We start from the raw sequence: 16,675 nt of genomic DNA, 5'->3' as shown, positions 1-16,675 counted from the left end.
TAAAAGTACATTTTGAACAAATGCTTTTTTCTTGTAGAGGTGCATTTCTAAATTTTAAGACTAGAAAAACAGATTTGATTTAAAGGACATTCTTATAATCAGCTTTCACAGTTTCCACAAAGAAATACTCCTATGAAAAGAGCTATTTAAGAAACAAAATCTGTCTGAGCCCAGCAGGCAGTGAGCATGCCTTTCGAGCCCTCTCTGCCCCGGGCGGCCAGTGGGGGCTCCTGGGCACACACCTGTTTCTTGAGCTCCGTGTACTCATGCTGCATCTGGTTGAGCTCCTTCATCAGGCGCCTGGCCCGCTCGTGGTTGTCCTGGGCCACCTGTTCGATCGTTGCCATCTCCTTCTGCATGCAGCTGTTCTCCTGCTTTTGCTCCTAGTGCAGGAGGAGGGACATGACTGGGTTCTGGCACATGGGGCCATGAGCTGCCGGCTTACACACTCACTAGCTCTGAGCTCCATCCCCCACTGGGGCTCTGGCTGTAACATGGGGATAACACTACCAGCCTTCTTTAGCGGCTGTGGTGGCGCTGGAGTATGTATGTGGTCACAGTCTGTTAGCCCAAAGTCTGAATCCTAGCTCTGCAACATTACCTTTGATAATATGTTACTTTCCTTTCCCGAGCCTCCATTACTGGTCCCAACAGGAACGACAATACGCAGCATCACAGAGCTACCAGGAGGATGAAAGCCTGGACACCTCCATGCTATCTTTACAATCATGCTGCCCATCACTAGTGGTAAGTGTCTCATCCTCTGGGCAACACACACCCATTCGCACAACAGGGCTATGTAATTTCTCCAGAGGGTGTTAGAAAAATCCATTCCCGTGACAGTCTCTACCACTGCCCATCTGCCTCCACCCACCATAGACTGTTGTGGACTTAAGAGTATCCTCTCCCCAAATTTTTATCCCAAATGTATTTTAGGGATAAAAGCATGGTAGACTGAGCTCCTTGGTTTTAGGATAATGATTAATTAAAGCTAATTTGACTAAAAAGGGCAGGATGAGAAAAATCTGAGCAGTGACTACAGCTGGGCAAACATGTTGAGGCTTCTTCCCCCCAGACCGCTGCAGCCCCTGCCAGTGGAGGTGTGAACAGAGGCTCCTCGCTGAGAGAGCTCTCTGCTTGGTGCTTACACCATCTGTGCGCGTGACCATCTCTCCGCCAGCCGGGCTCCTCTAGGGCTACAGCCCAGACTCAGGCAAAACCCACCATCAGCTTCAAGATCACACTGGGCATCAATACACCAAAAACAACAGCTGAGTTAGGGACCGGGCTGCCGGGTAACTTGTTTTCTCCACACTGAAGCAACGTTTTAGTTTAAAAATGTAAATGCGTTATTTCCTCATGAGCTGCCAGGGCAGTAGGTACTCACCAGAAGGTTCTTCTCCAGCTGGCTCCGCTGGATCTTTAGTGCTTCCTTCAGGCTGGCAACTTGCTTCTCGGCTTTCTTTCTTTCTGTCAAGAACTGGTTCCGTAAGAGGCTGAAGTCTGCCCTCATAGAGTCTGTCTCTTTCTGGAGAGCCTGCAGCTCACTTGACTTTTCCAATAACTGCTGTTCCCGTTCTGAAAGCTGTCGTTCTGAAATGAGCATTTTTAGTAGTTTAGCCAGAGGCCCTGGGCCGGCTGTGGGCAGGTTGCTTAACGACATGCCACTCACTTAGGCATCACTGGGTCTTCCAAGGCCCCCCCCGCCCCGCGCCCCGACCCACATCAGAGGCCCAGAAAAAGGCCCTAATGAAGGTGCCTCCTGACAAAACTGGGTCCTAGAGGGCCGGATTCCAAAGTGACAGACAGCTATTGTCTTCCCTTTGAGTGCCAGAGACCAGTGAGAATAAACAGCAATCCTGAGGTGCAGGAGACATGGAACAGATGGCTGAAATGCTTTTTATAAACCTGGATTTTAATAAAGGGAGGTGCACCCGTACTTTTCCTTCGCGTAAGGCAGCGCGCTAGAAAGAACATGGGATCTGGAGCGGCAGGAGCCCTATTTCATACAGGAAGTGCCTACTTCCTGGTGTTCAATGGGAATCCGGTATGCAAACTCACAGTACAGTGAGTACTCAATAAGTAACGCTTATAAAGAACAGTGACAGTTAAAATAGATTTTTCTAACCACACTCTCTGGAATAACACCCTGTCCAGATTTCACTTTCACATGTCTGGTGTGGTCAGACTCAGCACATCTGGTAAGTTTCATTTTCACAAGGAAATGGCTGGTCTGGATGTATCAAAAGGTGGAGGGGGGAGGGGTAATAACCGTTTCACCAAGTTCACCTGAGGGAGAACAACATTTTCTGAGCATTATTAAACCCTGAAGCCTAAGAAAGGAAAAAAAGAAATCATTTACTGATGTGGGAACAATCATTTATCCTGGATTTCCATGTCAATGTCATTGATAATGGCTCAAGAGAGAGCAAACAGACCCAAAAGCAAATACCTGTATTTTGGCACCATTCACTATGTCAAATTTGGACACAAGTAGAATTGTTAATATTATTTTTTGATTGGGTGAGATGAAATGGATCGTTTCCAAAGCTCAAAATACTGTACTTCACAGAAAGCCTTTAGAGTGCCTTCTGGAACTTCTTTGCCTTAACGTCCCTCTTCCTGAGGCAGCATTCTCGAAGAAGGCAATATGGTCAAGTAAAAAGACCTCACAGTCTCAGGATCAAATCCCTTCTCTATAAAGACAAATGCCCTGTGTCTCTGAGCCTGTTGTCACCTCTCCCAGGGCTAGCAGGTTCCAGCGGGGCATCCCCTCCCCGCCGCGCGCCTCCAGACCCCCTTCTGGGTGGTGGCCGGGCTCTGGAGACACCTGGCAAGACAGCCCCCGCCCCCCCCCCCCCCCCCCCCGCAGCGCCACGTTCGGGAGCACGTACTGGTCTGGGAGAGCGTTTTCTCCAGGGTGTCACTCCGCCTCTCCTCTTCCTGCAAGGCCCTGACGCGCTCCTGCGCCGCCAGCAGCTTGCCGAGCACCTGGTCCAGCCTGCCTTTCTGCTCGCCCACCTCCCCTGCCAGCTGCTCCTGCTGCTCCATCAGAGCCGCTCTCCTGGCTTCTAACGTCTTCTCTTCACGTTCTCGCTCCTTCTGGAGTCTCTGAAACACCTTGAGAGAGAAGAACTACAGTCATCACATAACAAATACAGTGTGTCCTGGATGAGGGAACCTTCGCGGACACTAGCCGGGTTCCGGTTCCAGAGGAAGTAGGAAACAGCCCGCGGTGCGAGACAGTGAGTTCCCCTCACAGAGGTCATCGTGCTGGGCCTGGGAAGCTATGTGACCAGCACGTGAGGAGGGACTCGCGCAGCCAGCGGCACGGGGCCAGCAAGGTTCTTTACAGGACCCGCGTTCTGTGGTCTTACTGGTCCGCAAACATCAACACCGACAGAGTCAAAGCGTTGCTGTAAAATCCTCCCGGTTACACAGGGCGGTTATGGGGGACCCCTCCAAGCAGCTTCTGGCTGGGAAAAGCTCACCCGAGTGACAAGTGTTTCCTTTTCTGTAAAATCATAAATGTGTAGTACCATTTCTTGTTGGGCCAGCTTAGTCTTGTTTCCTTCAATCTCATTCTGAAGCGCTTGAAGCTGTTGCTGCTTTGTCTCCCCTTCTTTCCGGCAGTCTTCAAGCCTCTGCATCCATTCGCCGATGTCCTTCTCGAGCCTGGTCTGTTCACTAAGCAGCACGTCCTTATGCTTGGTGGTGTGAAGCACGTCCTTTATGTGAAAGAACACATGGAAACTAGTAACAAAGCCATCTGCTCTGGGGCTGGGGAGTGCCCTTCCTGAGATCCAGCAAGTCTGACAAAATAAACATGCAAGTCCCGCATCCTTTATTATCTCAACAAACTTACTGAAGGCACCCAGAACGCAATTTAATCATCAGCCTTCCTCTTTTATAAGTGTCTAAGAAGATGACAGAAGATGTCACAAACTAAGAGACCCGGTTCTTCTAAACTTTAGTTGCTCCGTCACTGAGGTGGGAATAAACAAGATTGCTAAGAAGATTAAGGAGAGCTGTGAATAAGGCTTAATTCTCATTGAAAATGAACCTAAAGTCATGGTTTTGTTTCTCTTTGAAATATTTATGTAGGTTGAAAAACTCAGAAAATAATAAATTCTTCTTTCTCCAAGGAATCCAAATTAAACCTTTTTGAAAAAGTTACTCTATTTCTAACAACACAAAAAATATTCATTAGAGCCCGTGTAAGAATTATTTAAGGATGGAATACTTTAAGTTTTATACATCTTAGAAACACAGATTCCTAAAGACCTTTTGGAAGAATTCAGATGTCTAATCCAACCCCTAGTTTACATAGTGGAAACTGAGGCCCAGAACTTGCTTGAGGTTCTTTGAAACTCAAATTACAGCCCTCTTCTCATTGGACAACACTCAATTGTCTTTAAGAAGACTATCTGAAGTATAAGGGTCAAGAATCAGCTTTACTGAACATCTGACAAGATGGAGGCCCAGTTGGTCTGAAATTGGCAGTTACTCTGCCGCTCAGCGAGTGACCAAATCTGAGCCCAGCCTGTGGGGGCCTTGTCTGTGCCATGGATAAGAGATGGTCCATCCGGTGCCTGAAGCCCCCAGAGAGGCTGGCTGAGGGTTTAGGCTCTGATCTAGCCACCACCTGACTTATTATCTTCGAGTAAAACTTTGACTCAAGAATTCTAGGGCTAACATAAATGAGAAAATCACTGCTCTGCACCAAAAGTTTTGTGTCTATATGTTTATGTCTTATAAATGGCCCTATGGGACCTGCTGGTATGAAAAGGAACGAACCTACTTGATTTGTTTTTTATTTTAACCAATTGTCTGCATGCCTTCAGGATACTACCAGGAGATTACATTAGTTAAACTTACCTGTTTCGCTAGGTTCAAATGGTCTTGGACATCAGCTAGTTCCTTCTGTAGAGACTTTATTGCTTCTTGTTTTTCTACAGAAATAACATTTACATAACATAAATACACTTGTATGCATTTTCCAAATTCCCATCAGCCCCCCAAAAAAGTAGAGTGGAAGTGAATATGAACTTATTTCTGTTAAATGTATGGCTATGCATTTACTTATTAAAAGCTCAAAAGAGTGAGTTAACACGCACAACCTATGTCTGGGCTTGGTGCTCAGGTTTTTAGATTTACATGTTCAAAACCTCACAATAAAAAAAAAATGTATAGATAATACCTAGTGTTGACGACATGCATGGTTTAAAAATGAATACCTTCTACATTGCTGGGAGAAATGTAAATTTGGTACAACCTTAAAGGGAGACAACTTGGGAATAGATTTTATATGTGTGCTCGCTTTGTCACTTAGTAGCTGTATGACCTTGAGGAAGTTACTTCTCACTTGAGTAAGTCACAAGGAAACTAAGCTTAAGCTTCCTCATCTGTAAATGGGTGAAACAGTTTCTATCATAAAAATGTTACAAGGGTTAAATGAAGAAATGCATATAAAATAGTTGCATCATGTCTGAGACACAGTAAGGGCTCGACAAGTACAAGTACATTGTTAGCTGGAATTATTTAGTAACTTCTAATCATGGATGCTTACAAAGTTTTGGTACTAAAGGTGTTATCTGCATCTTTGTTTTTTGTTTTAAAACTACACACACACACACACACACACACACACACACACACACACACACATCCCAAGGAAAAATCTGGAAGGATATTCACCACACTGTTAATAGGAATTACCTCTGAGGGGTGAGGTCAATAGTAATTTTTATTTCATCTTTTTGCTTGTCTTTAAATTGTTCTTTAAGGAACATGAACTAATTTTTTTTAAACAGCATTACTGAGATATAATTCACATACCAAGCATTTTACCCATTTTAAAATATGCAATTCACTGGCTTTAAGTATATTCGCAGAGTCATGCAAACATCACCACAATCTAATTTTAGAACATTTCTGTCACTTCTAAAATAAATCCCATGCCCATTAGCATGAATTATTTCTATAATAAGAAAAGCAAACAATTAAAAGAAGAACCCGGGAGGCAAGACCAAGGGGCAAAGATGGTTTACATCCCGAATGGACAAGCGCTGGACAGCCAGGGTCAGTCCCCATGGAGATGACCTTTGGTAAGAGATTCCTTCTGAGGAATAGCTGAGTTCTGGTTTTGTTTTCCAAGACTCTGCTGCAGCAAGATGTGAAAAGAGAAGAGGTTTTGGAAACTCCTCTGATTCCAGATATGCTGATGCTGATGAAAGAGAGTCACCAGGAAACCCTCCCAGAAGAACGGCCCTCGTCCTCCCCCGATGGCTGGGGGATGCAGAAGGTAAATGTCTGCTCTAAGCAGCAGACAACTGGACAGGCACATTCATGGCAGAGGGCTGACCATGCTGGACTGAATGTGTACGCCTCAACCTGGACGGCTCTGTGTCCTCACAGACGAGCGAGGGCGTGCTGGGAATTCCCTCCCCAGGGAGCCGGCATGACTGCCCTGCAGCTCTGTAAGTACACAGGTGTGTCTCCCTATCTTTTCTGTATACTTTACCGAAGTAGTAATATAGTTTTAATAAGGAAATATTTTTAGGTCACAAAACCTGACTTCTCATCTTTGTATAATTAAACTCCAAATTTAAGGAAGAGAAAAGGTTGTATATTCAGTAAAAAGGAAAGGAAAGAAAAGGAAAGAAGAACCTACCCGAAGGAAGGCGCACCCTCCCAAGGGGCAGCCTCGTACCTTGGAGCTGCTGCTGAGCTGCTCTCAGGTCTTCCTGCAGTGAGAGCTTCTCTCTGTTGAGTCGGTCTAGCTCCTGCTGCAGCTTTCTGACATCCGATTCCAACTTTTCCAAGTTTGCCTGCTCCATTTTGCTATTTTCTTCTGCCGCTGCTAAAACCCTACCGCGCAAGCAGAGTAAGTCAGACCATCGAACATAAAACGTCCAAGCACGCACAAGACACAGCCGAGGAACAGTGTTCTGCTTTCACCGGACGGTTATGGACTATGAATGATTATAAACCTTAACAAAACTTACGGCTCTTCAACTCATTTTCAAAAGACATCTTATTTTCAGCTTTCCAAACAGGAGATTTTTTGAAAAATGACTCACTAAACTGAAGTTTTATAAAAATCAGGGATAAAAACATGGACAGCACTCAGAATTCCCCAAATTTGGCAATTAAAATAGATGGCTAGCTTCTGATAAGTGAGAAAGCAGGAAACACAACTGTGTAATAGGATTTGTCCAAAAAACAGACATGCACGAGCCTGCTTTCTTTTACATGACTAGAGTCCCATAGTATGGGCTGGTTTCTGTCTGGCTTCTCTCACTGAGCATAGTCGCTCTGAGATTCATCCATGTTGTTGTGTGTATCAATACTGCATTCCCTTCTTACTGACGAATAGTATTCCATGGTATGGATATACTATCATTTGTCTATCCATTCACCAGCTGATGGACATTTAGGTCGTTTCCAGGTTTTGGCTGTTTCAGATAAAGCTGCTATGAACATCAAAGTACATCATTCTTTGTATGAACATATGCTTTCACTTCTCATGAATAAATATCTTGGAGTGGAATGGCTAGCTCTTCTGGTCAATGTATGTAAGAGTTTTTAAATAACTGCCAAATTGTTCTCCAAAGTGGTCTAACATTTTACACTCCCACCAATTGTGTATGAAAGTACCATGCCAACATTTGGTATCGTCAGACTTCAATTTTAGCCCTTCTAATAGGTATGTAGTGTTATCTCATCGTGGTTTTAATTTGCATTTTCCTAATGGTTAATGATGAGGAGCATCTTTTTATGTATTTATTTGCCATCCATTCATCTTCTTAAGTGAAATGTCTGCTCAAATCTTTTGCCCATTTGAAAAACTGGGTTGTTCGTTTTTTTTCATTATTGAGTCATGAGAGTTCTTTGTATATATATGCTCTGGGCACAAGCCCTTTATTGAAAATACATGGTTGCAAAGATTCTTCTCCCAGTCTGCGACATGTCTTTTCATTATCTTAACAGTGTCTCTTGAGGAGAAGTTTTGAATTTTGATGAAGTTCAGTTTTACCAATTTATTCTTTTATGGACCATGCTTTGGGTATCATATCTAGGAAATTCTGCCTAACCCAAGGTCACAAAGGTTTTTTTCCTATGTTTTCTCCTAGAAGTTTTATATTTAGGTTTCACATTTTTGTTTATGGTCCATTTTGAGGTAATTTTTATTAATAGTGTGGGTGTAGGCTGAAGTTCACTTTTGGGGTTTCGGATATGCAATCGTTTCAGCAATATTTTTTGAAAAGACCGTCTTTTCTCTACTGAAAAAGATACCTTTGCATCTTTGTCAAAATCAGTTGTCCACACATTTGTGCATTTACTCTTGGACTTTCTATTCTGTTCCATTGATTGATTTTTCTATCTTTATACCAGTACCACAGTGTTTTGATTACCATAGCTGTACACTGAGTTTTGAAATCAGGTAGTGTTAGCCCTAAACTTTTGTTCTTTTTCAGGGTTGTTCTGGTGTCATAGCTAAAAAGTTTTAGATTCTATTCTATGTCCATCCTTTGCATTTCCACATGAATTTCAGAACCTGATTGTCAATTTCTATTTGGAAAGCCTGTTGGGATTTTGATTGGGATTGTTCTGAATCTACAGATCAATTTAAGGAGAACTGAATCTTAACAATATTGCCTTTCTACCCACAAACAGGTATCTCTCCACTTAGCTATATCTTCTAGCATTTGTTATTTTACCTAAAAAAATCCACAACAGGTTATTTTAACAAGTGCTTTGGAAAAAGAAAAGCCTAAAAGGAAATGCACCCAGAAATGCTACTGGTGAGCTGTACTGTGATACTGAGTTCGTGGAGTATTTTTTTTCTCTTTATTTTCCACTCCTTTTCCACTGTGTATATTATTATGCTTTAGTGTTCAGGAAGGGATCTTGTAAGCTTATTGGTTTTTGCTCTCACCGTTTGGTCTGTGCCAACTTCTTTTCCCAGCTGTCCTGTTTTTCTTCAAGATCTTTCTTTTCTTTGCACAAAGACTCAATAGATGACTGTAATGCTCGGGTCTCGGCAGTCATCCGCTCTACTTCCCGTTTGTCCCTCTCGAGGAGCTGCTTCTGCCACTCTATCTCCCCTCTCTGTCGCAGGGCTGTCTGCTGCAGGCTCTCTAACTCCAGTCTCTCCTAAATCAGATAAAAGGGGACTCACACATGCCCAAAGAGAAAGACTGCAGTTGGCTAAGGGTAAAACGGCTTCGTTCATTACCTCCAGGACTTCAACCTGAGTCTTCTCTAATTCAGACACCTTTTGATCATGCTGTAGCTTCAAACCTTGCAGCTCATTGTTTTCAAGTTGCAACATGTCCAGAATATTCTTTAGTTCTAAGAGAAACAGAGCACGATCCATGCTATTAAATGTAGTTGAAAACATTTACAAAATGAAACAGAAAATAATGCTGTTGATACAAGAAACAATAGGTCATCAAAACATATCTATTGTGCTGAATTAATGGAGCTAATTGTATTTTTAAGATTTTATTTATCTGAGAGAGCGAGAGAAGCGTACACACAAACGGGGGTAGGAGAAGAGGGAGAAGCAGACTCCCCACTGAGCAGGGAGTCCAAAGCAGGGCTCGATCCCAGGACCCTGAGACTATGACCTGAGCCAAAGCCAGAGGCTTAACCAACTGAGCCACCCAGGTACCCTGGAGCTAATTGTATTTTAATGAAAAAAAAAAAAAAAAATCCTTTAAAATATTGCTAAACATTAACTTGTTAAATTTTAATTTGTTAAAAATATTTTAACAAAAACATTAACAAAGATCTAGTTTTAAGAGCAATTACTCCATCTAAATGGATTTTAATCAAAATAAATAGGAAAGATGTTAAAATCTGAGATTCAGATAACAATTTTTTATCTTTTAAAATATAGATTTTCAAGTATTAACTCTCTTTTCTGATTATACAAATATTTACTCACTATAGGAAATTTCAAGAAAAAAATGAAAACCCATTATTATCCCACCACCCAAAGATGATCACTACAGCAATAGCATTTTGATGTATTTCCTTCCAGGAGCATGAGGACGTGCGTGTGCGCACACACACGCACAGGATTTTCAAAATAAATTGGGACTATGCTCTATATTCAGTTTTGTATCTATTTTTTCAGTCTTCCCATCAGCATTATTTGCATGCCATTAAATGTTTAAAATGTGGCTTTTAAATTGGCCAAGTTTCCAAATTCTATTATAAATTTTGCTGCAAGTAACCCAACTCAGCCAGCTTAATTTGTGAAACAAGCAAATAAAGACTTACTTACTAAATAAATACAATATTGCTAAAATGTGTATGAATACTTCCTTTCTCTCAGTAACTAGAAATGGGCTAAATGGTTCAATAGGTGTGAATTTTCAGACTTGAAACACTGGGGGATTGGTCCAATTTATTTTTCTATCAAATAGCCTGTTAAGTGTTCTTCCTTCTCCACATCCTGGTCAGCAATTATTATGACTATTATGCTCTTAAATAAACTTTATCAATTTGAATGGCAGAAAATACTAAAATACTTTTATTATAAAATACTTTTATAATACTGTTTTTCTTTGCTCATCTATAACAAACTTGAACTTTAAAAGAAGTTTATTCTATGAAGGGGGGGAAATCGGAGGGGGAGAAGAACCATGAGAGACGATGGACTCTGAAAAACAAACTGAGGGTTCTAGAGGGGAGGGGGTTGGGAGGATGGGTTAGCCTGGTGATGGGTATTGAGGAGGGCACGTTCTGCATGGAGCACTGGGTGTTATGCACAAACAATGAATCATGGAACACTATATCTAAAACTAATGATGTAATGTATGGGGATTAACATAACAATAAAAAAATTAAAAAAAAAAAAAAAAAAAGAAGTTTATTCTACCGTTTGTATTTTTTCTGTGATCTGGAATAGAGAGATTTCCAAACTCTGACTTTATATGATTGCTTTCCTTTAAACTTACCAGTTTTATGTTTAGACATTTGTCCTAAAACTACCTGAAGATTTTCTTCCTCTTTTTCAATTTCCTGCTTTACGAGTGCGAGTTGAGCTTTTTTTTCACTAATCTGGACATTCAGTTCTCCTTTCTGAAAACTGAGTTCTTCCAGAAGAGATTTTACTTCCTGTGCACCCCCCCCACAAAAACAAAAGAAAAAAAAAGTCAACTCTGCTTTACGAAATTATGAATAGAAATTACACTGAAATCACTTTTGTTATTAACTATCTCATTTCACAAAAATTCTAATCTGGAAACGAGTTCAATTTTGCCTTTTATGTCAAGAACAGCAATTTATTTTATTTTATACTAATATATTTCTGTATAATAGAAGTAAGAAAGTCACACATTACCTTCATTTAAAATGCATAAGCAGTATTTACTCTATGCAAGGCAATTCGTCATAGAAAGAAAAGGCTGACTCTGATACATCTCCTGCCCTCAAGAGGCTGAGCACCTTGGGGGAAATTAGGCAAGGAGCATAAACATGATCATGAAAGGCTATGATGCCCTAGGAAATGTGCAGAGTGCCTCCAAACTCAGGGAAGAGAGAAACTCCTTCCAACGTAAAGGAAAAGTCAGGGAAGTCTTAGAGGCATCAAGCTGAACCATGAAAAATGGGTAGGATCTGGACATTCCCAAAAAGGAAATTCCTGGAGAAGAAATAGTATGAGAAAAGGCACAGAGGCAGAGAACTTCTATGGGAGAGCTACCCACGCAGCCACAGCCTGGATACGTAACACCACATCAAGCTGATGTTACAGAGGGGTCAAGATTCAGGAATTTATATTTGCATTTGGAGGGGAAACCAATTAAAATATCTCAAAATAAATCAACATCATTCTAGGACTTTTAAGAAAACCTAGTGAAAAACACACCCGAATGTGATTGCACTTCTCAATTACTTCGGTTTCTCCCAGTCTCAGCGCTTCCTGGAGATCAGCTTTGGCCTGGACCATGCTTTCCTGGAGGAGATGCAGTTCCTCCTTTTTACGCCCTAACTGCCTGTCCAAGACGGCCATCTCCTGCTGCTGACCTGACACCTGCATTAAAGAAAAGGGAAGAATGCAAAGCTTGCCAAAGGCCATGCAACTTTCAGTGCTTGCTGTGATGGAGAATACCCAGTCCAGCTAACGGTAGTGGGGCAATTAGGAACTAGCCTAAGTGTAATTATCCCAGCTGCATGAGTCAGGAGGACCAGGCCGGGGGTGCAGGCATAAATGCCTGATAAAGATCCTGAGCTCACCCACATAAGCTTGCACTCAAAGCATAGCAAAAACAACAGTATGATAATAATGATTATGCCTCAGGTTATGGTTTTCAAAATACTTACATATCTATATCTTACTCCATTTAACAACTACCTTGGCAATGGAAGTCAGGCAGGGATTTAAAAAATTGATTCATTTTGTAAATTTAAAAATTACTAACAATTTTAAGGATGGTGCACACTTGTTTATAAAAAAAAAAAACAGAAAATGCAGACATGTAAAAGGAAGAAAACAGAAGATATTCATAATGTCCCCTTATCAGATGACTGCTTTTGTACTATAAGTGATCTCAGGGTGCATCCTGTTTTGAGACTTGCTTCTTTCACTCAATAACATATTCTATTGAGTCAGGATTCAAATTTGGGTTGGACTCTACTCTTTTTCTTTTTTTTTTTTTTTTAAGATTTTTATTTATTTGACAGAGAGAGACACAGCAAGAAAGGGAACACAAGCAGGGGGAGTGGGAGAGGGAGAAGCAGGCTTCCCACAGATCTGGGAGCTCGATGCGGGGCTCGATCCCAGTACCCCGGGATCATGACCTGAGCCAAAGGCAGACGCTTAACGACTGAGCCACCCAGGTGTCCCTGGACTCTACTTTTAATCACCAGGAGATCCAGCCACATTTATGCTTTATATCTTCTTTTGTATTTTCTAGTCTTTTCTACACTCGAACATGCATTACTTTTTGTAATCATACATCATGATTCTAAATGATGTAGGTTTCAAAGCAGCACGCGCTGGTTTTTCAAGGCATTTGTTGCCCTACCTGCCTTTTCAGCTTTTCCAGCTCGGCTTTCTTGGCCTGCAGGAGGTTCTCGGACTCTTTGAGGACCTGCAGGTGGTGATCCTCACTGTGCTGTGCGGTCTCGATGTCCTTCTGCAGCTGCTGCAGCCTGCAAAGAGCAGCAGAACTAGAGCAGGGCCGAAGCGAGGCTGGACCCCGAGCGCCGTCTCCCAGCTCGAGCCCCTGACGCCCGACAGGCTGCACTTACTCTCCCGTCAGGACCTCCTTCTTCTTGTTTAGACACTGGAAGTCTGAGTCTTTTGCTGCCACAACTTCATTTATTTCTTTCAAGATTTCCTCTTGCTCCATTTTGTGCTGCTCCAAATCCTGTGTGTCAGCCTGGAGCAACCTAAAACACATCGCTTTGTTCTCCAAGGCCCCTTAGACCTGCATTATTTACCGTAAGGCGTTTGTTATCCTGTCAGAACCAAACTCCTCCCTCATCTTACTGAGGAGCTGAGGGACTCCACCTACCTGAGCTGCTGGTCGGCTTTGACAAGGTTAACAGCAGTTTCCTGGGCTCTCTTTTCTAACTCCTCAGCATCTTTCTCGGTTTGCAATAAATTTCTCTTGGCATTAGCGAACTTCTCGATGGCATTTTTTGTCTAAAAAAGACACTGTCATTAAAAGCAATCCAGTTACCATACTCCCTCACAGCTACTGTGGTGTAAATTGGTACAACTCTTTCGGAAAACACCAAGGCAAGACAAAAAGACTGGTAAAGATGTTCACTCACTTTGACTCTCCACTTCTCAGAAAAGAATTCAGGAGTAAAAAACTATTGCACAAAAATGCTCATTGTGGATTGATATACGACTTGACAAATAATAGATTCAGTAAGTGATAACACATCAACACAATGGAATACTGTGTAGCCTTTAAAATGACAACATAGCAACATGGAAGAATGTTGTTGATATTATGTTGGCTGAAAAACATAAATTTATTTATTTTAAGATCTTATTTATTTATTTGACAGAGAGAGACATAGCAAGAGAAGGAACACAAGCAGGGGGAGTGGGAGAGGGAGAAGCAGGCTTCCCGCTGAGCAGGGAGCCTGATGCGGGGCTTGATCCTAGGACTCCAGGATCATGACCTGAGCCAAAGGCAGACGCTTAACAACTGAGCCACCCAGGTGCCCCCGAAAAAAATAAATTTAAAATGGTACAAGTACTCTAAGAGCAACTATGTAAAACTGTATCTGTGCCCACAAAGACAGAAAGGCTACCCAAAAAAGAAATAGTCCCTTGAGGGTAGTGAGTCTGTGAATCTTTTTACTCAAAAATAATCTGTATAGGGACACCTGGGTGGCTCAGGTGGTTGAGCGTCTGCCTTCGGCTCAGGTCATGATCCAGGGTCCTGGGATCAGGCCCCTCATCAGGCTCTTTGCTCAGCGGGGAGTCTGCTTCTCCCTCTGCCTGCCACTCTCCCCATGCTTGTGCTCTCTCTCTCTGACAAATAAATAAAATCTTAAAAAAAAAATAACCTGTATATTATTATGCTTTTTAAATTAAAAATATCTCCCCAATTAAGTGACAACAAACTGATTTTACCAATATTCCCTCCTCGTAGAGATTATTGCTGTACTGTATTATCATGCTAAATAAAACCTTACTGATTGAAAGATGATTTAATTATGGCTTAGAAACACAAATACTAAATATTTTTGTTGAAGTATTTAAAAATTTTCCTATACAAGATTTGGCAAAAACAGATTTTTTTTTTTTTTATCAACTTGGTTTCCTTTTTCTGTCTAAAAATAAGAGGCTTAAAACAATGTCATCAAAGGTCCAAAAATAGTGTTTGGTTTGCACTTGGTTGAGCAGTGACTCACCTTCAGGCAAAAAGCTCCCATTCTGCAGTTGCACTAAACTCACAGGCGTATGTTAAACTAGTCTACTAAATACCCCGTGTGGATGCAAAAGGGTTGTTGGCAAGCTCCCAAACAGCTAGATATATATTTTTTAAAATTTAAAACCAATTAACATAGAGTGTATTATTAGTTTCAGAGGTAGAATTCAGGGATTCATTAGTCGCATACAACACCCAGTGCTCATGACATCCCGTGCCCTCCTTAATGCCGTCACCCAGTTACCCCATCCCCCACACCCTCCCCTCCAGCAACCCTCAGTTTGTTTCCTATGATTAAGAGTCTCATGGTTTGTCTCCCTCTCTGATTTCATCTTATTTTATTTTTCCCCCCTTCGCCTATGTTCATGTTTTGGTTCTTAAATTCCACATATGAGTGAAATCATATCGTATTTGTCTTTCTCTGACTGGCTTATTTTGCTTAGCCTAATATCCTCTAGTTCCATCCCCATCGTTGCAAATGATTAAGATTTCATTTTTTTGATGGCTGAGTAATATTCCATTGAATATCGACAGCACATCTTCTTCATCCATTCATAACAGCTATATATTTCACCACACTTCTTTCCATGTCAGAGAGCTGGTTCCTGTCAGTTTCATCAGCAAAGCACCAGATAAAATGCACTACATGCTCCAGAAAGTCACCTTTCTAAGTAGTTTTTGGTTTCTTTCTATGTGAGGTTTTAACACATCTGGCATCTCTACAAAACACACCACCTTCTGCCTCGCTCCTGCCCCTTAGCCAGCTGCCTCCCTGAGTCATTCTGGGAGGCTGAAGGGGAAAGAGCTTACTAGCCTTGGTTCACTTACTATCTCCGCCAGCTAACAATATCTTTAATTTTCGTTTATATACCAGTGATAAATTCTTCTCTAGTCCTGCTCACACCCATGTTCTCTCACAATCATCTAACGTGTGACAGAAGAAGGAACTGATCATCTGAAAAGATATCAGGATGTTTTTCCATTTATTAAAGCCATCACTCACAGAATTTCTTTAATAAAGCCTTCGTTTCAGTCCCCGGGTAATAGATTTCTATTCATTTAAATCCATCCGTGTTGAAATAACAACATACACATAGTAGTTCCTGAAATGCTCCATGTGGGTCTGGGACGTCTTCACTCTGGAATTCTCTTGGTGAAGCAGAACTTTAGCTGCACGACCCTGGGCTAGCTACCAGCCTCCCTATGCCGCATCGTCACTGGGCTAACAACTATCTTACAGGATGCCAGGAAAGTTAAATGAAGGGGTATTCATAAAACGGCCAATGTGTGGCCAGAATAGAGGCCCAGTGACAGGTAGCTCCTTTTCCTCCTTGATTTCCTTCTGTGTTGTAGTCTCAAGAACACTACCTAGACCAAAAAATATTTGATTTTATAACGTCCACTTGGAGAACAAAGTAATACTAGGAACAAGTCTTCTGAGATCCACTGCTGTTTTAAAATATAAGACTGACCTATTTAATACACAGAGCTATCAGAGCCGAAATAATTTAAAAAAGACACACACAGGAGAAGGAAGTGGGGTGCATTAGGAACTAAATGACTTTAGCAGCTTTCAACATGCTACTTCATTTAGGGGCGCCTGGGTGGCTCAGGCAGTTAAGCATCTGCCTTTGGCCCAGGTCGTAATTCCAGGATCCTGGGATTGAGCCCCACATCGGGCTCCCTGCTCAGCGGGGAATCTGCTTCTCCCTCTCCTTCTGCCCCCCCCACCCACTCTTGCGCTCTCTCTCTCTCTCTCTCTC

General features: G+C 42.0%; 1 protein-coding gene across 8 annotated transcripts in view; it reads right to left on the bottom strand.

Annotated features, from left to right (window-relative positions):
• The window catches only part of CNTRL (centriolin), an 81,386-nt gene that overhangs the window by 4,220 nt on the left and 60,491 nt on the right, over positions 1 to 16,675 (bottom strand). For all 8 annotated transcript variants that reach the window (XM_036107779.2, XM_078061703.1, XM_078061702.1 and 5 more), the window contains 13 exons: positions 13,536 to 13,666; positions 13,270 to 13,410; positions 13,044 to 13,170; positions 11,885 to 12,049; positions 10,974 to 11,133; positions 9,242 to 9,357; positions 8,942 to 9,159; positions 6,713 to 6,870; positions 4,879 to 4,952; positions 3,540 to 3,728; positions 2,895 to 3,120; positions 1,388 to 1,593; positions 243 to 383 (listed from right to left, as the gene is read on the bottom strand). In XM_036107779.2, coding sequence (XP_035963672.2) covers positions 243 to 383; positions 1,388 to 1,593; positions 2,895 to 3,120; positions 3,540 to 3,728; positions 4,879 to 4,952; positions 6,713 to 6,870; positions 8,942 to 9,159; positions 9,242 to 9,357; positions 10,974 to 11,133; positions 11,885 to 12,049; positions 13,044 to 13,170; positions 13,270 to 13,410; positions 13,536 to 13,666 — 2,052 coding nt within the window. The remainder of the gene's footprint in view (positions 1 to 242; positions 384 to 1,387; positions 1,594 to 2,894; positions 3,121 to 3,539; positions 3,729 to 4,878; positions 4,953 to 6,712; positions 6,871 to 8,941; positions 9,160 to 9,241; positions 9,358 to 10,973; positions 11,134 to 11,884; positions 12,050 to 13,043; positions 13,171 to 13,269; positions 13,411 to 13,535; positions 13,667 to 16,675) is intronic.

The sequence above is a fragment of the Halichoerus grypus genome, chromosome 14, assembly GCF_964656455.1.
Source record: "Halichoerus grypus chromosome 14, mHalGry1.hap1.1, whole genome shotgun sequence".
Classification (NCBI taxonomy): domain Eukaryota; kingdom Metazoa; phylum Chordata; class Mammalia; order Carnivora; family Phocidae; genus Halichoerus; species Halichoerus grypus.
Note: the sequence above shows the minus strand (reverse complement) of the source record. Positions and strands in the feature narration are given on the sequence as shown.